General features: G+C 43.8%; 2 protein-coding genes across 3 annotated transcripts in view; one reads left to right on the forward strand and one right to left on the reverse strand.

Annotated features, from left to right (window-relative positions):
- Positions 1-1,409, reverse strand: part of LOC309562672 (uncharacterized protein) — a 28,542-nt gene extending 27,133 nt beyond the window's left edge. For both annotated transcript variants that reach the window (XM_082266951.1, XM_082266950.1), the window contains exon 1: positions 1,347-1,409. The gene's annotated coding sequence lies outside the window, so the exon portion shown is untranslated. The remainder of the gene's footprint in view (positions 1-1,346) is intronic.
- A 9,203-nt stretch (positions 1,410-10,612) lies between these two features.
- Positions 10,613-24,124, forward strand: LOC309564349 (uncharacterized protein). The gene is made up of 7 exons (XM_082268975.1): positions 10,613-10,648; positions 11,018-11,282; positions 12,590-12,687; positions 12,799-12,940; positions 14,997-15,085; positions 15,209-15,329; positions 22,896-24,124. The coding sequence occupies exons 2-7, from the start codon at positions 11,204-11,206 to the stop codon at positions 24,095-24,097; spliced, it is 1,731 nt and encodes a 576-aa protein (XP_082125101.1). The 5' UTR covers positions 10,613-10,648; positions 11,018-11,203; the 3' UTR covers positions 24,098-24,124.
- Positions 24,125-25,848: the final 1,724 nt, after the last annotated feature.

The raw sequence follows: 25,848 nt of genomic DNA on the forward strand, positions 1-25,848 counted from the left end.
AATCTGTCGTGCAAGCATTAAAATTTTTGTATGCCGACACCAGAGCGGCCGATTGTTCGCCAGTCAGTACAGAATTCGGCCGACAGACAGCAGATTTGCAAGACTGGGCATGCTCAGAAAAGAAAAAACACAGGAAAGTTAACCATCACATGACATCACTTCTGCAGTCGGCTGTAGTCGGCGGACAAAATTAGTGTGCAGTCTTTTGCACTTTTCAACAGACAAGACAGCCCTGGACAAAAGACGGCCGATCGTTCGGCCGACGATCGCTATGTGTGTACGGGGCATAAGAAACAATAGTGCACATTTTTGTTTTTGTACCTAAACACACTGACATTAACCACTTCAGCTCCGGAAGGTTTAACCCTCCTTCCTCGTCAATGAGGAAGCTGATGCACGGGGCCGGTGGCCGCTTCCCGTTGAGAGAGAAGGACGGGTCGGTTGTTGTAAACACATCTAACCGTTCTTCTCCCTAGAATGATCACAGAGCGCCTGTGATCCTTCTATATAGGATCACAGGTCTCTATGGTCATTCCACAAGCCACGCCCCCCCCCAGTTAGAAACACCCCCTAGGCATACATTTAACCCCTTGATTACCCACAGATTGGTTTGTGCAAAAGTTATCGCGTCTAAGTTACTCGCCATGAGTAGGAGAATTTGTTTCTTTGATGGCGGGGCATAAAAATATACAGCCACATTTATGATTTATTTTTTATTTATTTTTACGATATACTGGGCCCAGTTATCGGTTACCACGAAACGAAAGCGGTGTAACCCACCTGGGTACACTTTGTTGAGGGTGAGAGGTAAAGTTACGCTAACACAGGTCAAAGTCGCAAAATAGGGTCTGGGGGAGTGAAGGGTTGTTGTGAGCCCCCAGTCATGAAGGGGTTAAAGGCACCCCTTCCCCTAAGGAGGGAACTATAAGGCAAATCAGTGCCAGAAGGAACCAATGAATCCACAGCTATTGTATGGGGGGGAACCCATTCCCCAGCACACCCTCACTATTGTGGTGGTGAGGGGGTTTAATAAACAGGCACACTGCAGTCCCCGGGGGGGGAACATGTTATATAGGGGAAGCTAATGAAGGTTGCCCCACTCTCTGGAGGAGCAGAGAGGAAAAGATATTCTCCACCCTCAACCAGCCGCCATGCAGGAACCTTATTAAGGGTGGAACAACACCAGGAGGAACCAATATGCAAAGGGCACCCACCGCAGAACGTCACTCGGGGGAGCTATATTCAGGGCGCACAACACCCCCAGCGCCTCCTATTCCCCCCGTCCCAGAGCTAGGTGCTCCCCCCTCCCTCCCTGCATCTTCCCCCGGGAGATGCACATTACTCACATGAAGCTCGGGCTGCCCGTAGAACGTCTAGTCCTCCCGACGTCACAATGCCCGCTGTGTGACGTCACCGGCCGGAAATGGCGGCCCTGCTGCATTCTGGGACTTGTAGTCTAGAGCTGAATCCCCCCTCTCAGCTCAGGGTGGAGGGTGTGAGGAGAGCCCAGGGGGGTATAGGAGACCATTATCATGACCTGGGTTACATATGTGGAGCATTAGGCAGCCTATATAAAGCTGACCATTCAGAGGACTCACTCCCCTCATAGAGGAGGAATGGAAGAATCACTGCTGATCTCTAAATCAGGGTTTCTCAGCCTATTTTCAGTCAGGGCACCCCCCATTCTAAATTGTAAAAACTATTCTGATTGTTTTACATCATGCTGCAACATAGGACGCTCGACGACGATTTATTCTTCCACAGCAAATACAGTTTTGCAAACTGGTACTGACTAGTATGCCAATGTTTCTCTTCTCCCTCAGTTTTTCAACATTACTTAGCTAATGAGACCCCCCAAAGCTGACGGGGAGAGGAAAGGGAGGGTCAAATAAGAAGGACAGGGGCGTAACTACAGGGGTTGCAGGGGTTGCAATTGCAACCGGACCCCATGCTCCAGGGGGTCTGTGCGGCTCCCCTGTACACCTGGATAGGAGGGGGGTGGGGGCAGCCTGTAGAGAAATCACTGACCTCCTTTTTCCTCCTGTAGCTGCAGGAGGAAAATGGAGGAGATTGGTTCCTCTGTATGCTGCCCCCGCCACTATCCAGTTCACTTGTGTTCTGCTGTCTCTGGGCCCCTGTGTGCTCCCCTGGTCTCCCCACTGTGCTGCCCCCCTTGTCCCCCCACTGTTATCCCCCCCTTGTCCCCCCACTGTGCCCCCCTTGTCCCCCCACTGTTATGCCCCCCTTGTCCCCCCACTGTTATGCCCCACTTGTCCCCCCACTGTGCTCCCCTGGTCCCCCCACTGTTATGCCCCCCTTGTCCCCCCACTGTGCTGCCCCCCTTGTCCCCCCACTATTATGCCCCCCTTGTCCCCCCACTGTTATGCCCCCCTTGTCCCCCCACTGTGCTCCCCTGATCTTCCCACTGTTATGCCCCCCTTGTCCCCCCACTGTGCTCCCCTGATCTTCCCACTGTGCTGCCCCCCTTGTCCCCCTACTGTTATGCCCCCCTTGTCCCCCCACTGTGCTCCCCTGATCTTCCCACTGTGCTGCCCCCTTGTCCCCCCCACTATTATGCCCCCCTTGTCCCCCCACTGTTTTTCCCCCCTTGTCCCCCCACTGTGCTCCCCTGATCTTCCCACTGTGCTGCCCCCCTTGTCCCCCCACTGTGCTCCCCTGGTCCCCCCACTGTTATGCCCCCCTTGTCCCCCCACTGTGCTCCCCTGGTCCCCCCACTGTTATGCCCCCCTTGTCCCCCCACTGTTATGCCCCCTTGCCCCCCCACTGTTATGCCCCCCTTGTCCCCCCACTATTATGCCCCCCTTGTCCCCCCACTGTTATGCCCCCCCTTGTCCCCCCACTGTGCTCCCCTGATCTTCCCACTGCTGCCCCCCTTGTCCCCCCACTGTTATGCCCCCCTTGTCCCCCCACTGTGCTCCCCTGATCTTCCCACTGTGCTGCCCCCCTTGTCCCCCCCACTATCATGCCCCCCTTGTCCCCCCACTGTTTTTCCCCCCTTGTCCCCCCACTGTGCTGCCCCCCTTGTCCCCCCACTGTGCTCCCCTGGTCCCCCCACTGTTATGCCCCCCTTGTCCCCCACTGTGCTCCCCTGGTCCCCCCACTGTTATGCCCCCCTTGTCCCCCCACTGTTTTGCCCCCCCACTGTTATGCCCCCCTTGTCCCCCCACTATTATGCCCCCCTTGTCCCCCCACTGTTATGCCCCCCCTTGTCCCCCCACTGTGCTCCCCTGGTCCCCCCACTGTTATGCCCCCCTTGTCCCCCCACTGTTTTGCCCCCCACTGTTATGCCCCCCTTGTCCCCCCACTATTATGCCCCCCTTGTCCCCCCCACTATTATGCCCCCCTTGTCCCCCCACTGTTTTTCCCCCCTTGTCCCCCCACTGTGCTGCCCCCCTTGTCCCCCCACTGTGCTCCCCTGGTCCCCCCACTGTTATGCCCCCCTTGTCCCCCCACTGTGCTCCCCTGGTCCCCCCACTGTTATGCCCCCCTTGTCCCCCCACTGTTTTGCCCCCCCACTGTTATGCCCCCCTTGTCCCCCCACTATTATGCCCCCCTTGTCCCCCCACTGTTATGCCCCCCCTTGTCCCCCCACTGTGCTCCCCTGATCTTCCCACTGTGCTGCCCCCCCTTGTCCCCCCACTGTGCTGCCCCCCCCTCCCCACTGTGCTCCCTCCCCTCTCCTGCTGGCTGCTGCAGGGGATGTTTCACAATAGAGAACCAGGAAGGGGTCGGTAAATATGTCATTTACCAGCTCCTTCCTTTTCTGAATGGACAGAGTCATCATCAGTGACATTGTAAAAAAAATCAAATAAATTGATAAAAAAAAATACAATTAAAATACCAAAAAAAAAAAGACTGACACCAGTGGGTGAACTTCCAGGATCGTAAAGGTCACACTTGCGACCGGGCCCTGGCATTCCACCACCGTGGGGAGGCCCCAAGATGGCAGGAAGGGGGTCCACTGCAGAACTTGTGAAAGGGTCCCACTGTGGGACCGTAATAAAGGGCCCCACAATGAGAGTAAAGGGCCCCAGGATCAGTGGGAAGAGCCCCAGGCTTGAAGGGAAGGGGTCTGGGGGGCCCTTCATGGTTTCTTGCACTGGGGCCCTGAAGGTTCTAGTTACGCCTCTGAAGAATGATATGAGGGCAATTGACATCCTCCTTATTAACCGATGAGGTCATTGGGCGTTAGTAGGGTGGCAGTTAGAAGGTTGTAATAGTGAACAATGAAAACCTTTCGCTTTGTGTAACTAAAAGGCAGTTTTCATCCACCCACCGGCTTGTAAACAGTTTTGGGGCAATTTTTAGGCATTTTGCCAAGGCACCCCTGAAGAAACCTCAAGACACTCCAGGGTGACTGGGCACCCTGGTTGAAAAAGGCTGCACTAAATAACATTGTTACCTTCTAAAATAACATTTACTATGGTTCTATATCTATAAATACCCTGATTAAATCTGCAATTTCCATTACCAGAGATAATTTTCTGGTAATATCACTCCAGGGATAAAACGATAATTCTCCCACTCTACAAGACTCTGGTCCGGCCGCATGTGGAGTATGCTGTCCAGTTCTGGGCCCCGGTGTTCTATCAGAATACCGCTACCCATCAGAAAAAGCAATGGAAGTGACGTTGCGAACACAATTGCGCATGCACTATGTGTTCCAACATCAGCCTAACATCAATAGTCTGCAAGCTATTGGAGGGGATAAGAGACTATATACAAGACTTTAGTAATAAAAACAATATCGTCAGTAGTAATCAGCATGGATTAAGGAAGAATCGTTTCTGCCAGACCAATCTGTTAACCTTCTATGAAGAAGTGAGCTACCGTCTAGATAAAGGTAAGCCTGTGGATGTGGTGTATCTGGATTTTGCAAAGGCCTTTGACACCGTTCCCTACAAACGCTTATTGTACAAACTAAGGAAGGTAGGTATGGACCATAGGGTGAGTACCTGGATAGAGAACTGGCTCCAGGGGCGAGTCCAGAGGGTGGTGATAAATAGGGAGTACTCAGATTGGTCGAGTGTGGAAAGTGGGGTCCCCTAAAGATCTGTGCTGGGACCAATCCTGTTTAATTTATTCATAAATGATCTAGAGGATGGGATAACCAGCACAATCTTGGTTTTTGCGAACGATACTAAGCTAAGCAGGCCAATATCTTCTATACATGACGTGGTAAGTGGTAACCTTACAAGCAGACCTGAAAAAAATAATGGGATGGGCGACTATATGGCAAATGAGGTTCAATGTTGAAAAATGTAAGGTAATGCATTTGGGTGCCAGAAATACGAACGCAAGTTACTCGCTAGTGGGGAGAGAACCTCTGGGTGAAACCGAGATGGAAAAAGGACCTGGGGGTCCAAGTAGACAACAAGCTTAGCAGTGGCATGCCATGCCAAGCTGCTGCAAGCAAAGCCAATAGAATATTGGCATGTATAAAAAGGTGATTCACTCCAGAGATAAAATGATAATTCTACCTCTCTTAAAGACTCTGGTCCGGCCACATGTCTAGTATGCTGTCCAGCTCTGGACAGCGGTGTTCTATCAGAATACCACTACCCATCAGAAAATACAACGGAAGTGACGTTTAAGAACACAATTGCTTACTGCGTATGCGCTATGCATTCCAACATCAGCCTAACATCAATAGTCCACCAGATATTGGAGGGGATGATAAGGGACTATATACAAGATTTTACTAATAAAAACAATATCATCAGTAGTAATCAGCATGGATTCATGAAAAATCATTCTTGCCAGACCAATCTATTAACCTTCTATGAAGAAGTGAGCCGCCACCTAGATAAAGGTAAGCCTGTGGATGTGGTGTATCTGGACTTTGCAAAGGCATTTGACACCATTCCCCACAAAGCTTACTGTACAAACTAAGGAAGGTAGGTATGGACCATAAGGTGAGTACCTGGATAGAGAACTGGCTCCAGGGGAGAGTTCAGAGGGTGGTGATAAATGGGGAGTACTTGGATTGGTTGGGTGTGGAAAGTTGGGTCTCCCAAAGATTTGTCCTGGGACCAATCCTGGTTAATTTTTTCATAAACGACCTAGAGGAGGGGATATCCAGCACAATCTCGGTATTGTCGGACAATACTAAGCTAAGCAGGCCAATATCTTCTATACAGGATGTGGTAACCTTACAAGAGGACCTGAACAAAATAACAGGGTGGGCAACTACATGGCAGATGAGGTTCAATGTTGAAAAATGTAAGGTAATGCACTTGGGTGCAAGAAATACGAACGCAAGTGGGGGAGAACCTCTGGGTGAAACTAAGATGGAAAAGGGACCTGGGGGTCCTGGTAGACAACAAGCTTAACATTGGCATGCAATGCCAAGCTGCTGCAAACAAAGCCAATAGAATATTGGCATGCAAAAAAAAAGGGGATTCACTCCAGAGATAATAATTCTCCCACTCTACAAGACTCTGGTCCGGCCACTTGAGTATCTTGAGTATGCCCTCCAGCTCTGGGCACCGGTGTTTTATCAGAATACCGCTACCCATCAGAAAATACAACGGAAGTGACATTTGAAAACACAATTGCTTACTGCGTATGCGCTATGCATTCCAACATCAGCCTAACATCAATAGTCTACCAGATATTGGAGGGGATGATAAGGGACTATATACAAGATTTTAATAATAAAAACAATATCATCAGTAGTAATCAGCATGGATTCATGAAAAATCGTTCCTGCTAGACCGATTTATTAACCTTCTATGATGAAGTGAGCTGCCATATAGATAAAGGAAGGCCTGTGGATGTGGTGTATCTGGGCTTTGCAAAGGCATTTAACACAGTTCCCCACCAACGCTTACTGTACAAACTAGGGAAAGAAGGTATGGACCATAGGGTGAGTACTTGGATTGGAAACTGGCTTCAGGGGCGAGTCCAGAGGATGGTGATTAATGGGGAGTACTTGGATTGGTCGGGTGTGGAAATGGGGGGTTCCCCCAAGGATCCGTCCTGGGACCAATCCTGTTTAATTTATTCATAAACAATCTAGAGGATGGAATATCCGGTACAATCTCAGTATTTGTGGACGATACTAAGCTAAGCAGGCCAATATCTTCTATATATGACATGGTAACCTTACAAGCGGACCTGAACAAAATAATGGGGTGGGCGACTACATGGCAAATGAGGTTTAATGTAGAAAAATGTAAGGTAATGCACTTGGGTGCCAGAAATACAAACACAAGTTACTCGCTAGGGGAGAATCTCTGGTTGAATCTAAGATGGAAAAAGGACCTGGGGGTCCTAGTAGACAACAAGCGTAGCAATGGCATCCAATGCCAAGCTGCTGCAAGCAAAGCCAATAGAATATTGGCATGTATAAAAAAAGGGGATTCACTCCAGAGATAAACTGATAATTCTCACACTCTACAACAGTGGTTCTCAATTCCGGTCCTCGGGACCCACTAACAGGCCAGATTTTAAGTATTACCTTGGGGGATGCAGACTAGAATACTGCAATCACTGAGCAGCAAATTAGATCACCTGTGATGTAATTTAGTTATCTTGCAAACCTGGCCTGTTGGTGGGTCCCGAGGACCGGAGTTGGGAACCACTGCTCTACAAGACTCTGGTCCGGCCACATCTGGAGTAAGCTGTCCAGTTCTGGACACCGGTCCTCAGGAAGGATGTGCTGGAATTGGAGAAAGTCCAGAGAAGGGCAACAAACATAATTAGGGGAATGGAGGACATCAGCTATGAGGAAAGACTACAAGCACTGAACTTATTCTCTCTGGAGAAGAGACGATTGAGAGGGGACATGATATCAATGTACAAATACTATAAAATGACAACATATATGTGCACAAAAACAATATCAGTGATAAATATGCCTCCATTTAGTGATGTGCACAAAAAATCTCAGTGACAAGTATATCTCAGTTGAATTAAAAAGGTGCCTATATATAAATTAGAGTGTAAAACCCCTTAATTGAAACACCTTCAGCACTACTAAAAAAAGCAGAGCAAATAAATCATGTGAAATCTCAAAGTGAAGAAGATATTAAATCGATTGCCGTGTATCAAACAAGCAAGTATCCAGTGAAAGTCAACTGAACTTGGACCTACCAGAGAACTTATACTGCAGTGTTCCAGATAAAAAAAACTGCAATTCATATCTTATACAGTGCAGAGAAGGGCAGCCGTTCAGTTCGCTTAATGTGGAGAACTGAGTGGCGTGCGAACTTCTGGGTGCGTTCCACTGCTAATCGCACATGACGTCACTGAGGAACCGGAATCTGCATCGACGCGTTTTGCCCCTCCCATGGGGCGTCATCAAAGAGGGTCTTTAACCACTTGCCCACCGCCCCACGCAGATTTACTCAGCAGGGCAGCTCTGCTGCCCGTAATCACGTAGATCTACGTGATTATGTGCACGCTGTTTTGGCGGCGCAAGTCGCACTCACGGTTTGACTAGACACAGCGGGAGGAGCGGGCTCGATCGCCCCCAGCCTCCCGCGATCTTCAGCAAAACTGACAGGAGAGCCGTCTGGAATGTAAACAATGTAAGACGGCTCTCCTGTCAGAGAGGCAGGAAAAGATTGTGTGGCTCAGCTAAGCTGCATCACCAATTTCTCTGTGCCTCTGTTCAATCCGTCCCCCACACAGTTAGTAAGCACATCTAGGGAACACATTTAACCCCTTGATCACCCCACTGATGTTAACCCCTTCCCTGCCAGTGTAATTTATACAGTAACAGTGCATATTATTTAGCACTGATCACTGTATTAACCACTTGCTGACTGCCGCCCGACTATATACGGCGGCAGTCAGCCCCTCACAGGCAAAGTGACGTAGGGGTACGTCACTAGCCTGTGAGGCTCTGGGGAGCGAGTGCCCACCGCCGGATGCACGCTCCCGCTCGGTCACGGACCCCCCGCGCGTGTGCCCGGCGGACCCGATGTCCACCGGGCACTTGCGATTGTCCGTTACACCGGGAGAAAGGCAGGCGGCTAATGTAAACAAAGCCCCCTGTCATTCTCCCCTGTGTAAGAATAGTGATCATACGGTTCTGCTATTTAGAACCGTTGATCACTGTTCTTACAACTCAAGCCACAACCAATCACAGTAGAAGCACGCCCCTAGGGACACACTTAACCCCTCCCTCTCAAAAAAAAGTTAACCCCTTCACTGCCAGTGTCATTTTTACAGTAACAGTGCATATGTATAGCACTGATTACTGTAGCAAGGTCACTGGTAACCCTAAAAGCGTCAAAAATGTCAGTCAAGGGTCTGATCTGTCCGCCGCAATGTCGCAGTACAGCAAAAAAAATCGCAGATTGCTGCCATTACGCGTTAAAAAAAACAAAAATGACAAAAATCTTTCCCTTAGTTAGTAAACGCAATAACTTTGGCGTAAACCAATCAAAATATGCTTTTTGCAATTTTTTTTACCAAAAATATGTAGCATGAAACAAATTGGCTTAAAATGTTATTTTGATTTTTACATTTTTTGGGGGGGAATTTCATATAAAAAAATGTGAAAAATATTGTTATTTTTGCAAAATTGTCGCTCTTTTTTTCTTTTTTTGTTTATAGTGCATGATCAAAAAGTCACACAGGTGATCAAATACCACCAAAAGAAAGCTCTGTTTGTGGGGAAAAAAAGGACGTCAAATTAGTTTGGGTACAGCGTCGCACGACCGCGCAATTGTCCGTTAAAGTCACGCAGTGCCGAATCGCAAAATAGGCCCTGGTCAGGAAGGGGGTAAAATCTTCCGGGGCTTAAGTGGTTAATGTCACTGGTCCCCGAAAAGTGTCACTTAGTGTCCGATTTGTCCGCCGCAATGTCGCAATCCCGATAAAAATCACTGATCACCGCCATTACTAATAAAATAAAAAAAATAAAAAGTCCAAAAATCAAACTCATAGTTTGTAAACGCGATAACTTTTGCACAAACCAATTAAAATATGCTTTTTGGGATTTTTTTTTAACACAAAATATGTAGCAGAATACCAATTGGCCTAAACTGATAAAAAAAATTAGATATTTTACATTTTTTTATTAGGAATGTTTTATAGCAGAAAGCAAAAAATATGGTGTTTTTTTCAAAATTGTCGCTCATTTTTTGTTTATAGCGCAAATTTTAAAAAACCGCAGAGGTGATCAAATACCACCAAAAGGAAGCTCTATTTGTGGGTAAAAAAAAGGACATCAATTTTTATTTGGGTACAGCATCGCACAACCGCGCAATTGTTAAAATAACACGGTGGCAGAGTTCAATCCTGCCTGCCGCAGTATATATATGCAGCGGGCAGTCGGCAAGTGGTTAATCATGTTATAATGTATTTATGAATTTTAATACACAATCAATATTTTTTCATTGTATGTTTTGTCTCTTTGCATAAGCGCTGCGTAAAAATTGACAGCGCTATATAAGTACCTGAAATAAATAAATAAAAATAAATAAGGTATACCCAAGAAAAGTGAAGGGTGTGTCAGGAGGCAGCTGTCCAAGTATTGAAAAAACATGGGCTGCAGTTTGTATTTTCTCCACAAGATGGCGATCTCACTTATTCTCGGTGGAAAGCAAAGAGAGGAAGTCCTGGAAGAGGGGAAGGCTGGGAGGAAGTATTCATGGATCCTGCAGCAGAGGAGGTAATAGGATTATTATTATTTTATTTTTATTTTGTTGTTTACCCCCAGTAACCCCTGTCATGTCCATCTTCTTCCATATTCATTGGAATGTTTTGTATATCCAGAATATGCTGGACACTCCTATCTATAGAAAGAGTATTATCATATGTACACAGATAGAGGTTATTTATTATTGTTATTTATATAGAGCTGTCACTTTGTGCTGTGCTTTATATATATATATATATATATATATATATATATATATATAGTAGTGAAGTATTTCTTCTTAGTTACTATACATCTCTGAAAATCATGGACCTAACGGGAGAGGTGAAGAGTAATATGGATGTCCAGGAGTGACATTTGTTATTTTCTGTCTTTACACAGGATTATCAAGTAGCGAAGAACAGAACTGGTGAGCCAATACCACCAAGCAGCTCTCTTCACGGCAGATCACCCAACACAGTGCCTCCACCTTACTGCCTGACAACATTGATATGAAGATACTAGGTGCCTATATCATTGCGTATCTAAGGATTCTATAAGGTGTCAGGATATCGCTTTTTATCTGCCATGGAGGAGTGTTTAGAAGAACACAAGGATCTCTACAAGGACATCAAGATCGAGAACCGGTCGCCCCTCACATCACCGGGTAAGAGGAGACTTTATTGTAAAGAAGGGAGCAGTACAGAAGGTCCATCAAGATCCTTCATCTGATAAACAAATGGAAACCAATGGAGGAGATTTACTAAAACTAGAGAGTGCAAAATCTGGTGCAGCTCTGCATGGTAGCCAATCAGCTTCTAACTTCAGCTTGTTCAATTAACCACTTAAGCCCCGGAAGATTTTACCCCCTTCCTGACCAGGGTCTATTTTGCGATTCGGCACTGCGTGATTTTAACGGACAATTGCGCGGTCATGCGACGCTGTACCCAAATGAATTTGACGTCCTTTTTTTCCCACAAACAGAGCTTTCTTTCGTTGGTATTTGATCACCTGTGCGATTTTTACTTTTTGTGCTATAAACAAAAAAAGAGCGACAATTTTGCAAAAATAATAATATTTTTCAAATTTTTTTATATGAAATTCCCCCCCAAAAAAATGTAAAAATCAAAATGTTTTAACATTTTCTGCCAATTTGTTTCATGCTACATATGTTTGGTAAAAAAAAATCGCAAAAAGCATGTTTTGATTGGTTTGTGCAAAAGTTATCGCGTTTACTAACAAAGGGAAAGATTTTTGTCATTTTTGTTGTTTTTTTTTTTTTAACGCGTAATGGCGGCGATCTGCGTTTTTTTTTTTGCGGTACTGCGACATTGCGGCGGACAGATCGGATCCTTGACTGACATTTTTTACACTTTTGGGGGTACCAGTGACATTACTGCAGTAATCAGTGCTATACATATGCACTGTTACTGTAAAATTACACTGGCAGTGAAGGGGTTAACTTTTTCTGAGAGGAAGGGGTTATGTGTGTCCCTAGGGGCGTGATTCTAACTGTGATTGGCTGTGGCTTGAGGTGTATGAACAGTGATCAACGGTCCTACATAGCAGAACCGTATGATCACTATTCTTACACAGGGGAGAATGACAGGCGGCTTGTTTACATTTGCTGCCTGCCTTTCTCCCTCTGCATCGGCGATCGCTGAGTGACCGGCGGACATCGGGTCCGCCGGTCACACGCGCGGGGGGGTCCGTGACCACGTGGGAGCGTGCCTCCGGGGGCGCGCGCTCGCTCCCTAGACCCTCACAGGCTAACAAGGTAGTACTACGTCGCTCTGCCTGTGAGGGGCTGACCGCCGGAGGGAAATAGTCGTGTGGCGGTCGGCAAGTGGTTAAGCTTTGACAATAAAACCTGGAGACTGATTGGTTTCTATGCACAGTTGCACCAGATTTTGCACTTTCCAGTTTTAGTGAATCTCCCCCAACGTATTTAGTCAGTGTGCCTTCATCCTACAGATGAATCCAGTAACAGATACCAACCAGAGAGATGCCCCTGTCCTCCGTATTCCCGGGACTCCAGACAGAAAGGTCACAGCATCCCTCACAATGATCAGGTAGATGGGAATCAGCAACTAAAATTCAAAAAGTACTCTAAGCTACGAGATGACATTCTTCTATGCAACTTCTTGTTCCTTTTTACAAATGTATTCTGTCATTGGATTCAGGATGATAAACTGAAAGACATGAAAGCTGAGATGAAAGAGGAAGAAGAAGAGAAGTTTGTGAGTGGAGCTCTGCATTGTATGGAGGAGAGTGAGATGATCATGAAAAGTAAACAGGAGGAATCTTCTCTTTATATTGACCCAAGTAAGTAATAAACATCAAATACAGAAACCATTAACATATGTGATGGTACTAACCGTCACTGGGAGTGAAAGACAGATACTTAAGGGACACTAAGAAAATGGTTTAGATAACCTCTAATGGGACAGTAATATTTATCAACAATATCTCTCAAGAAATACGAAGATTTAATCCCACTTTACACTGTGAGACCTATAGCCTGTTGCCATGAAGTCTGTGACACCTAAATAATCATAGCAATACGTAGATGTGTATTCCATGTACTTCAATGAAGGAGACGGACAAACTGTCATTGGCAGTCTTGTCCTATTGTCTGTTTTGAGGTGGGATGGGGATTGTGTTAAGTCTGCCTGTCCCATTGTTAAATGTTAATGACCTCACATTGTTCTGTCCAGATGGCTAGATAATTAGTTCAGGTTAATTCTGTTTCTGTATAAAATTTCATCTGCATATGATAATGTAATCAGGCAGAGGGGAGGGATTGTGTACACTGTATGGGAGTGACTAGTGTAAAACTCTGTTTTTATTGGATTGTGAATTTCATGTCCTGTTCCCCATAAGGTCCACCTGGGCGGTAACCTTGTGGGGGAAAACTGTATAAAAGAGCAGCTGTACCATTAAACCTTGAGTTCTACTTCATACTTCACCCTCAATCTAGAGTCCAGTCTCTTATTGGAGGAATCTGCTACAAGGGATTGCTATGCTCTTCATACTCCCTTGAAAAATCACTAAGCTCTTGTAAGAGATTGTTCCTGTTCCTGCTTCACTCTCTGGGGAAAGAGAGGTTCACCCACTGGAACCTGGAGCCTTGTCATAGGTCCAGGGTGGGTAGGAGACGGCGAGACCCCAAGCAAGCTGCGGTGGTTATGGTGTCTGGCTGAGTGCTTGGAGCCCTCGGGAAGCACTAGGAGCATCCATCAACGAAGGTACCCTGTCGTGGTGCCAGTTGATCCGTTACAATTTCCATGTAACATTTCCATGAACTGTATAAAGTATGTATTTACATTGTTACATAAGAGAAATGATACTGTATGTCTACTAGAGCTGCACGATTAATCGTATGAAAATCGCGATCTCGATTCACCCCCCTGACGATCTAAACCTGACATATGCTCGATTCTTTGCATAGGAAGCAGAGAGAACAGATGTGGAAAAAAAAAAAAAAAAAAGGCTCCCTGCAAACCCTATTAGCAAGTCTCCCAGTAACTATAAACAAAATGATTACATTGTATCTTTTCCTTCCCTCTGCCAGGGAGAAAGGAAGTTTAACCTCTTAAAGACTGGACCTTTTTCTGACACTTGTTGCTTGCAAGTTAAAATCATTTTTTTTGCTAGAAAAGTACTTAGAACCCCCAAACATTTTATAAATTTTATTAGCAGATACCCTACAGAATAAAATGGCGATTGTTGTAATATTTTATGTCACACTGTATTTGCGTAGCAGTCTTTCAAACGCAATTAATAGACTTTAATGAATAAAAAAAAAACGTAACAGTAAAGTTATCCCAATTTTTTTTTGTTACACAGAGAATCATGAGAGAATCGTGATCTTTATTCCAAGCTAAAAAATCGTGATTCTCATTTTGGCCAGAATCGTGCAGCTCTAATGTCTACTGAATTTACCCCAAAAAAATATCAAAGTGGCAATTGATCCAGAGGAAAACAGAACACGCACATAAAGCTTGACCTAATTTTTCTTCAGGTTAAAGACAACTCCCCGGGCCAACACAACAATGTTTTTTTCCTACAATGCTTGAATTTCGAAGCGTTGGTGCTCCTTTCGGCACCACCCAGCTCACCAGCTCAACAAAATTCAGTTTGAAAATCGTAGGTGTCGGGTGGAATATTGACAGCTGAACAAGAGAAATCTAAATGCGTGGCTAGCCTAACAATGTCATCAGTGCACAAACTATGCTACCTGGTGTGATTTGGTTGTATTATATCCTTTATCTGGTTTGCATTGTGAAAAAGAAAGCATTATGGAGAATCCACCTAGATCCCCCATTTTCTGATAAATACATAGAAACAAGTAATCAGTCCTTGTTTGCGTTGTTTACAGATGGATCCACTAGCAGAAACCAACCAGAGAGATGTCCCCATCCTCTGGATTCTACACCGGAAGGTCACAGCATCCCTCACAATAATCAGGTAGATGGGGCTCAGCAACAAGAATTCGAATATAATTCTAATCTATGTGATGACATTCTTCTATGTAATTTCTTCTTGCTTTTTTCTTTTTAACAAATGTATTCTGTCATTCTTGGGGTTTAGGATGAAGGACAGAAAGACATAAAAGCTAAGATTAAAGAGGAAGAAGAGGAAGTGTCTATGGAGGAGATTGAGATGAATATGAAAATTAAACAAAAGGAATCTTCTCTTTATATCAGTGCAAGTAAGTAATAAACATAAAAGGCAAAGTATATATAATACACATCATATGCAAAAGTCCATCTCCATCCCTCAAAATAATCAAAATTTTACACAACAAATAGAATGGAGATACTATACACCATATGAAAGGTCTATTTTTATTCCTTAACCGGTTGCCGACCGCCGCAAGTACATATACTGCGGCGGTCAGCCCCGACCAGGCAAAGTGACGTATGGGTACGTCACTAGCCTGTCACTTGCTTGTGAGCCAATAGCGGGCGGGCGAACGCATTCCCGCCCCGGCTCGTTCCCTGGGAAGTCCGTGCGTGTGACCGTTGGACCTGATGTCCGCCGGTCACTCGCGATCGTCCGCTGTGAAGGGAGAAAGGCAGGCGGCTAATGTAAACAAAGCCGCCTGTCATTCTCCCCTGTGTATGAATAGTGATCATACGGTTCTACTATGTAGGACGTTGATCACTGTTCCTACACCAGTAGCCATGTCCAATTACAGTTAGAAGCACGCCCCTAGGGACACACTTAACCCCTCCTTCCCCAATAAAGTTAACCCCTTCCCTGCCAGTGTCATTTTGCAGTAACAGTGCATATATATAGCACTGATTACTGCAGTAATGTCACTGGTAACCCCAAAAGTGTCAAAAATGTCAGTCAAGGGTCCGATCTGTCCGCCGCAATGTCGCAGTCCCGCAAAAAAAAAAAAATCGCAGATCGCCGCCATTACGCGTTAAAAAAAAAAAAAAAAACACCAAAAATGACAGAAATCTTTCCCTTAGTTAGTAAACGCGATAACTTAAGCGCAAACCAATCAAAATACGCTTTTTGCGTTTTTTTTTTTACCAAACATATGTAGCATAAAACAAATTGGCGTAAAATGTTAAAAAATTTAGATTTTAACATTTTTTTTGGGGAATTTCATATAAAAAAATGTGAAAAATATTGTTATTTTTGCAAAATTGACGCTCTTCTTTTTTTGTTTATAGCGCAAAAAGTAAAAATCGCACAGGTGATCAAATACCACCAAAAGAAAGCTCTGTTTGTGGGAAAAAAAAGACGTCAAATTAGTTTAGGTACAGCGTCGCACGACCGCGCAATTGTCCGTTAAAATCACGCAGTGCCGAATCGCAAAAAAAAACCCTGGTCAGGAAGGGAGTAAAATCTTCCGGGGCTTAAGTGGTTAATATGCCGTCATGTTCACAACAGATGATAAGGATATACTGTACATAATATGAAAGGTCCTCCCAATTCTTCAATAAAACATCATGCTTTCAACAAATGACAAGGAGATACTGTACAGCACATGAAAGGTTCTTCTCTATTTCTCAAGATAACCTCATGTTCCCAACAAATGTCGAGGGGATACTGTACACCATATGAAAGGTCCATCTCCATTCTTTAATATAACCTTGAGTTCCCAACAAATGACAAGGAGATGCTGTACACAATACAAAATGGCCATCTCCATTCCTCAAGATAACCTCATGTTTCCAACAAATGACCAGAAAATACTGTACACCATATGAAAGGTCCATCACCATTCTGCCATATAACATCATGTTCCCAATAAATGATGTGGAGATACTGTATACCACATAAAAGGTCCATCCCCATTTCTCAATATAGTGTCACGTTCCCAACAAATGACGGAGAGATACTGTATACCATATGAAAGGTACATCTCCATTCTTTAATATAACCTAAAGTCCCCAACAAATGACGAGGGGATAATGTACACCATACAAAAGGTTCATCTCCATTCCTCAAGATAACCTCATGTTCCCAACAAATGACTTTATACCATATGAAAGATCCATCTCCTTTCCTCAAGATAGTGAAGGAGATATATGCACTCAGATAGCAGCAGTCTGAGCATATAAGAAGTGTACTAATAGTGCCAAATCCTTAATACATTGGTGGCGGTTCCCCATCCGGGGAGGGATCTGTGGACAGTCATTCAGGAGTATATGGACGCACCCACTCTAGTGTTTACAGTCTGGACTCAAGCCACAGTAATTCTTTTTACTTGGGCTTATTGACGCCAGCCAGGTTTTCATTAACCCTTGGTTTTTAGAAATCCCAATGGTCTTTACCTTCTACCAACCATATGATCCATCCTTCTGAAATCCACGATACCCTCCTCGTTAGTTACGAATGACGCTAATGCGTGTGTCCTGTTTTATAATATTATACAGAGTACCTTACTAAAACGCTCCAGATGAAGCTGTAAAAGGCGAAACATGTTGAGCATTGTGAATATTTATCTATGAACACAGCATCAGCTGATCTGGTTGGACGGCAGTCTCAATTCCTGTCACCCTTCGTTAAGATCCTCTGGATGTGAAGTATCCACTTATATTTATGTCTCAAAATCTTCTTGGTATACTTTGTATGAAACAAGTATTAAGTAAACTGCTACATAAATGTATTTGGGCCTTATGTAAGGTCAATTTTTAGATTTTGTTTGTACTCCCCGGCTTTTATACGAATTCAACAAAATAAAAATTAATTTTAGAAACCTTTTGTGCCAAAAAATCCTTGCCTCCCAATCCTTCCTTCTTTCCTCAAGATAACCTCATGTTCCCAACAAATGAGGAGATAATGCACACCGTACAAAAGGTCCCTCTCCATTCCTCAAGATAACCTCATGTTCTCAACAAATGATGAGGGGACACTGTACACCATACAAAAGGTCCATCGCCATTCCTCAAGATAACCTCAATGTTCCCAACAAATGACTTTATACCATATTAACCACTTAAACCCCGGAAGATTTTACCCCCTTCCTGATCAGGGCCTATTTTGCGATTTCGGCACTGCGTGACTTTAACGGACAATTGCACGGTCGTGCGACGCTGTACCTAAACAAATTTTGGTGTCCTTTTTTTTCCACATCGTTATCGTGTTTACTAACAAAGGAAAATATTTTTGTTGTTTTTTAATGGCGGCGATCTGCGTTTTTTTTTTTTGTGGGACTGCGACATTGCGGCGGACAGATCAGACCCTTGACTGACATTTTTGACACTTTTGGGGGTACCAGTGACATTACTACAGTAATCAGTGCTATACATATGCACTGTTACTGTAAAAATGACACTTGCAGTGAAGGGGTTAACTTTTTTGAGAGGGCGGGGTTAAGTGTGTCCCTAGGGGCGTGTTTCTAACTGTGATTGGCTGTGGCTTGATGTGTAAGAACAGTGATCAACGGTCCGTTTGATCACCATTCTTACACAGGGGAGACTGACAGGTGGCTTTGTTTACATTAGCCGCCTGCCTTTCTCCCGCTGTCACGGACGATCGCGAGTGCCCGGTGGACCCACATGCGCGGGGGGGTCCGTGACCGAGCGGGAGCGCGCATGCAGTGGCGCGCGCTCGCTCCCAAAACCCTCACAGGCTAGCGACGTAGCTGCCTGTGAGGGGCTGACTGCCGACGTAAATAGTTGTGTGGAGGTCGGCAAGTGGTTAAAGGTTCATCTCCTTTCCTCAAGATAACCTCATGTTCCCAACAAATGACAAGGAGATAATGTATACCACATAAAATATTGCTCTCCATGCCTCAAGATAACCTCATGTTCCCAACAAATGATGAGGGGATACTGTACACCACATAAAAGGTCTATCTCTATTTCCCAACATAACCTCATGTTCCCAACAAATGACTGTACTAAATATAAAGGGGCCATCTACATTCTTCAATATAACATAAAGTTCTAAACAAATACCAAGGAGATACCAAACAGCATATGAAAAACCTATCTCCATTCCACAATATAACCTTGTGTTCCAAACAAATGAGGTAGGGATACTGTATGCAATATGAAAAGTCCGTCCTTATTCCTCAATATAACGTCAGTATTATTGTGCGGGATTTATATAGTGCAGAATCTTATATAAGAGTTTGTGCAGCACTTTATAATATAAAGGAAGACAGTACAGTTAAAAAAACACTTCGATACAAGGTTTGGAGGACCCTGCTCATAAGAACTTACAATCTAAAAAGAGAGGGGCAAGTGATACAAAAGGTAATGAGTGTGAGGATGAATTTTTTTTTTGAGAAAGTATATGTTCAGTGGTTAGGTAGAGGCAGGAGAGACTTCCCTGATGAGATGAGTTTTCAGAGATCGCCTAAGGGCTGGACAGATTTGGGTAGAGAGTCACTTAGCGTGGTTTATGGAGGCTTCACGATCTCTGTAGGCAACCAAGGCCCCAGGCTCTACGCTACAAGCAATTGCAGGAAATCAGGCACTAGCGTTATCCCCAGGTGAGGTTTCTTCTTTGGTCCTGTGAAGTTCCCCTTTGGCACAGACCTTCTTTGTTGTTAGTTGTGAAGGAAAGGGGAGGTTGGGACTTTGAGTGAGAGGCGTGACCAGGCTGGCAGAGCACAATCGGCATATTTATTGGTACATATAGTTCAAATGACATATACAATGTTATACAAAAAATTGTAACATATTAGAACCAAATAAGTAGTCCCATGGTCCAATTGCATAGAGATCAACAAAGTGGGATTCCATATATGATGGAGTATCAAGGAGTATGCATAGTATCGCAAATAGGGATTCCAAATAGTATGATATAGTAGTAGGATTAGGAACATCATAGGCTCTACGCGTTTTGTGGCCCGAATCGCCACTCATCAGGAGCAGATGAACAAAATCTAAAAAGAAACATATAAGGAAATTGGCACAATGCTGATAATATGTATTGGAGAAGAGGGAGAGGGAAAAGGGGGCGAACCCCCATACATACCCATGCTTGTATAAGTCTTGGATGATAATTGGAGGGGAGAGTGGGTATGACCCCATGAAGTCTCACCGGGAGCTGAGGGCACACAAAGTCGGCGGGGACAGGCAGAGCGAACCGCACACCTGGTACGTGTGGGCTGAGGTAGATATGGTAGAGGGATTTGTTGTTAATAAGCCCTCCCGAACATACCTTTTCTTGTTGTTATAGAGCCCCCATTTCAGCTTATGCTGCTGGCATTTTATTTGGAAAGTTTGGGTAGCCAGTCCCACATTGGTGTTTCTAATTACCTCTATCTTTCTACACCAGTTTCTTGTGAGAGCATTTTCCTATCTTAAACTCTAGATGGCACTGTTGTATCATACATGCCATAAGGATGCCCATACATGTTCAATTCTCTTGTACAATTTTCTGTTAGATTTACCAAAATCCATATAATATGAGGTCAAAACTAAACAACACTTTTTATTGTATTCTATAAGGTAGGCCTTTGTATTACATAGTTAAAGGTAAATCTAAAGAAAATTGTACAGATAATTGTAAGAAAATGGTATAATGTATGGCCAGCCTAAGTCAAATATGTCAAAAGGTCAAGCTATTGTTGACCTTTATTGACATATGGACCCAATGTTTGACATAAACTCCTCTAAAACAATGAAAGCAGCTAAAAATGTGTTTGCTGCTGATTGATTTGTGTACATTGGCCCAACATGCAATAGTATCTATTCTCCTGATAGAGGACAGCTCCAATGACATTTGTAACAGAAATGCCCACTAAAAGAGTTTTATATGTAAGTCTGAGAAAAACACACACACACACACTCATATCTATATATATATATATATATATATATATATATATATATATATTATTTATTTTTATTTTTTTTTCACTTTCTGCTATATAACATTCCCAATAAAATAAAGTTTATCATTTTAGTCCAATTTGAATTCTGCTGCATATTATTGATAAAAAAAAAAAATCCCAATAAGTGTATATTGATTGGTTTGTGCAAAAGTTATTGTGTCTCCAAACTAGGAGAAAGATTTATGTCATTTTTATTTTTTTATTTTTTTTACTAGTAGAGGCAGCGGACCCCTAACTGTCATTTTTGACACTTTTGGGGGGACCAATGACATTACTACAGTAATCAGTGCTAGAAATATGCACTGTTACTGTAATAATGACACTGGCAGGAAAGGGGTTAACACCAGGGGTTAAATGTGAGCCTAGGGGGTGTTTTCTAACTATGGGCTTGCGGCATGAACACAGAGACCCGTGTTCCTAAATAGGAGGATCCCTGTGTTCATAACTGACAGAAAAGCGGTCTGCCGTGTTTACAACGCCAGACCGCCGTTCTGTCTCCACGGGGAGCGATCGCGGGTGCCCGGCAGTAATTGGGGCTGCCGGACCCGCTGATCAGCTTCCCCTGGAAGCTCCCCGCGCGCCCCCACGAAGCGGCGTACAGGTACGTCGTTTTGCAGGACAGAGCCAACCTGCCGCCGTAAAACTAAAGTGGCTGGTCAGCAAGTGGTTAAAGAAAACAACCCAGCATTTACTGCGGCAGGGCCACTCGGCTGCGCATAATCAGGTAGATCTACATGATGATGTGCACGGGGTCTCGGCAGTGCCCGGGCACCACCAGAACTGTGCTCCCGCTGTGATTAGACACAGCGGGAGCCAGACCGCGGGAGGAGCCGGCACGATCGCCCTCCCGGCCTCCCGTGATGTTCACAGAAACTGACAGAAGAGCCGCCTGCCTATGTAAACAAACACCCCCACAGTTAGTAAGCACAATTAGGCTTACATTTAACCCTTTGATCACCCCCAGTATTATCCCCTTCCATGCCAGTGTCATTTATACAGTAACAGTGCATAATATTTAGCACTGATTACTGTAGTAATGTCACTGGTCCCCAAAAAGTGTCACTAAGTGTCAGATTTGTCCGCCGCAATGTCACAGTCCCGATAAAAAAATCGTTGATCGCCGCCATTACTAATAAAAAAAAAAAGTCCATAAATATATCCCGTAGTTTGTAAACATTATAACTTATGCACAAACCAAATACGCTTTTTGGGTTTTTTTTTTTTACCAAAAACTGATAAAAAAATTATTTTTAAAAATTTTTTTATTGGGAATGTTTTATAGCAGAATGTGAAAATATTGTTTTTTTTTTCCAAAATGATCGCTATTTTTTTGTTTATAGCGCAAAATCTAAAAAGCGCAGAGGTGATCAAATACCACCAAAAGAAAGTTCTATTTGTGGGGAAAAAAAGGACATCAGTGTTATTTGGGTACAGCGTCGCACGACCGCACAATTTTCCGTTAAAGTAACGCAGTGCCGAATCGCAAAATACCCCCTGGTCAGGAAGGGGGAAAACCCTTCCGGGGCTAAAGAGGTTAAAATCGCCATCTTCCTAGCCTGCGGGGCTCCTGGCGTGGGTTATTTTTAGATGCACTCAATTTTTAGGGGATCCAATTCCCTCCTTCTATTTTATAGTTGATAGCGTGAGAGTTACACCTTTTTCATTTTTTTTTTTTATACGCTTTATTTTTTTTAATTATATTTTTATTTATTTATTTATATATTTGTGTTTTTTTTTTTTTGTCTTTTTTCTTTTATTTGCTGATTTTATTTCCCCCAGGAAAGTGGAGTTACGCTTTAAGTGTATTGTATCTTTTATCTGCTTTGTATCGATATTTTTGTGTTCTATTTGCCCCCCAGTCCCACGCCGGGGACGTTCAGTCCTACTCCCGCACGTGCTGTAGGATTCCTGATTGTTATGTATGAAACATACGGATTATTATTTTTATTTTTTTATTTCTTGCAGGTAGAAGCTGCGTCCAGAACCCCTCTGAGGAACATGGAATTTCCCCTCCGAGTTGTGATGCAGAAGATCGCACCATTGCAGAATATTCCACCACTCAGAATATAGAAGTGTTTTCCCATTTTCGGGGATCATTGGATCCCTCCAATCCTGTGGAATCCTCTGATAAATCCCATACCGGCACTCTAAGATCCCCCAATACCGACCCTTCCATAGATCCATCTTTTCCAAACCAATCTTCTTTAAGCCACAAAGACGTTAACACAGAGGAGCATTCATTATCCTGTTCAGTGTGTGGGAAACCTTTCGCAGAAAACAGAGCCCTCCTTAGACATGAGAAAATTCACACGGGCCAGCGTCCCTATTCTTGTTCAGAGTGCGGGAGAGGTTTCATCGAGAAAGGAAGCCTTCTCAAACATCAGAGAATTCACACAGGTGAGCGTCCCTATTCATGTTCAGAGTGCGGGAAATGTTTCACTGAGAAAGGAGGCCTTATTAAGCACCAGAGAACTCACACTGGCGAGCTGCCCTTTCCATGTTTAGAGTGCGGGAGATGTTTCACGGAGAAAAAAGTACTTCTTAATCATCAGAGAATTCACACAGGTGAGCGTCCCTATTCGTGTTCAGAGTGCGGGAAATGTTTCACAGAGAAAGGGAGCCTTATTAAACACCAAAGAATTCACACAGGTGAGCTTCCCTATCCATGTTCAGAGTGTGGTAAATGTTTCATTCAAAAAGGAAACCTTCTTAGACACCTGAGAGTTCACAAGGGTGAGCGTCCCTATCCATGTTCAGAGTGTGGGAAATGTTTCATTCTGGAAGGAGACCTTCTTAGACACCAGAGAACTCACAAGGGCGAGCATCTCTATTCATGCTCTGAATGCGGGAAAAATTTCAATCACAAGGGAAACCTTCTTACACATCAGAGAATTCACACAGGGGAACGCCCTTTTTCATGTTCAGAGTGCGGGAAATGTTTCACTCAGAAAAACGTACTTCTTACACACCAGAGAAGCCACACAGGTGAACGTCCCTATTCATGTTCAGAGTGTGGGAAATGTTTTATTCAGAAAGCAAACCTTCTTACACACCAGAAATATCACACAGGTGAGCGTCCCTATATATGTTCAGAGTGTGGGAAATGTTTTATTCAGAAAGGAAACCTTCTTACACACCAGAAAAGTCACAACTTTATAAATGTGTAGGAAATGTTTCACTAAGAAAAAAGTACTTCTTACCACAATTTGACATAAGTGAGTGTTCCTATCCATGCTCAGAGTGCGGGAAATGTTTCACTCAGAAAAACTTACTTCTTACACAGCACAATTTCACACGGACGAGTGTCCCTATCCATGGTTAGAGTGCGGGAAATGTTTTACTCAAGAAAAAGTACTTCTTACATAGCACAATTTCACACGGGCGAGTGTCCCTATCCATGGTTAGAGTGTGGGAAATGTTTCACTCGGGAAAAAGTACTTCTTACATACTGCAATTTCACACTTGTGAGTGTCCCTATCCATGGTCAGAGTGCGGGAAATGTTTCCCTTTTAATTTTTTGGGGGAAAAAAAAAGGTTTTACGAATGAAAAACAAAACAGTAAAGTTAGCCCAATTTTTTTGTATATTGTGAAAGATAAAGTTACGTCGAGTAAATAGATACCTAACACGTCACGCTTTAAAATTACGCACACTCGTGGAATGGCGCCAAACTTCGGTACTTAAAAATCTCCATAGGCGATGCTTTAAAAATCTTTACAGGTTGCCAGCTTAGAGTTACAGAGGAGGTCTAGTGCTAGAATTATTGCTCTCATTCTAACGATCGCGGCGATACCTCACATGTGTGGATCGAACCCCGTTTACATATTACATATATGTGGCCGCAACGTATGCATGCGTTCGCTTCTGCGTGCGGGGACGGGGGACACTTTAAATTTTATTTTATTTTTTTTTTATTGTTTATTTAATTTTTTTTTCATTTTCCACTTTCCCTTTAATTTTTTTTTTTATTGATTATTTTATTTTTTTTCAATTTACACTTTCCCTTTAATTTTTTTATATATATATATATATATATATATATATATATTTACACTTTCCCATTAATTTTTTTTTTTATTGATTATTTTATTTTTTTTTATTTACACTTTCCCTTTAATTTTCTTTTATATATACAGTGGGTACGGAAAGTATTCAGACCCCCTTAAATTTTTCACTCTTTGTTATATTGCAGCCATTTGCTAAAATCATTTAAGTTCATTCTTCTGCCTCATGAATGTACACATAGCACCCCATACTGACAGAAAAACACACAATTGTTGACATTGTTGCAGATTTATTAAAAAAGAAAAACTGAAATATCACATGGTCCTAAGTATTCAGACCCTTTGCTGTGACACTCATATATTTAACTCAGGTGCTTTCCATTTCTTCTGATCATCCTTGAGATGGTTCTACACCTTCATTTGAGTCCAGCTGTGTTTGATTATACTGATTGGACTTGATTAGGAAAGCCACACACCTGTCTATATAAGACCTTCCAGATCACAATGCATGTCAGAGCAAATGAGAATCATGAGGTCAAAGGAACTGCCTGAAGAGCTCAGAGACAGAATTGTGGCAAGGCACAGATCTGGCCAAGGTTACAAAAAGATTTCTGCTGCACTTAAGGTTCCTAAGAGCACAGTGGCCTCCATAATCCTCAAATGGAAGATGTTTGGGACGACCAGAACCCTTCCTAGAGCTGGCCGTCCGGCCAAACTGAGCTATCGGGGGAGAAGAGCCTTGGTGAGAGAGGTAAAGAAGAACCCAAAGATCACTGTGGCTGAGCTCCAGAGATGCAGTCAGGAGATGGGAGAAAGTTGTAGAAAGTCAACCATCACTGCAGCCCTCCACCAGTCGGGGCTTTATGGCAGAGTGGCCCGACGGAAGCCTCTCCTCAGTGTAAGACACATGAAAGC

This window comes from Pelophylax lessonae (assembly GCF_965119305.1).
Source record: "Pelophylax lessonae genome assembly, chromosome: 9".
Taxonomy (NCBI): domain Eukaryota; kingdom Metazoa; phylum Chordata; class Amphibia; order Anura; family Ranidae; genus Pelophylax; species Pelophylax lessonae.

Excerpts from the sequence above, each read along its gene's own strand:
- LOC309564349 (XM_082268975.1), top strand. The coding sequence starts at position 11,204 with ATGGAGGAGTGTTTAGAAGAACACAAGGATCTCTACAAGGACATCAAG. Across the intron at positions 11,283-12,589 it reads GTCGCCCCTCACATCACCGG|ATGAATCCAGTAACAGATAC; the intron begins GTAAGAGGAGAC and ends TTCATCCTACAG. Across the intron at positions 12,941-14,996 it reads TTCTCTTTATATTGACCCAA|ATGGATCCACTAGCAGAAAC; the intron begins GTAAGTAATAAA and ends CGTTGTTTACAG.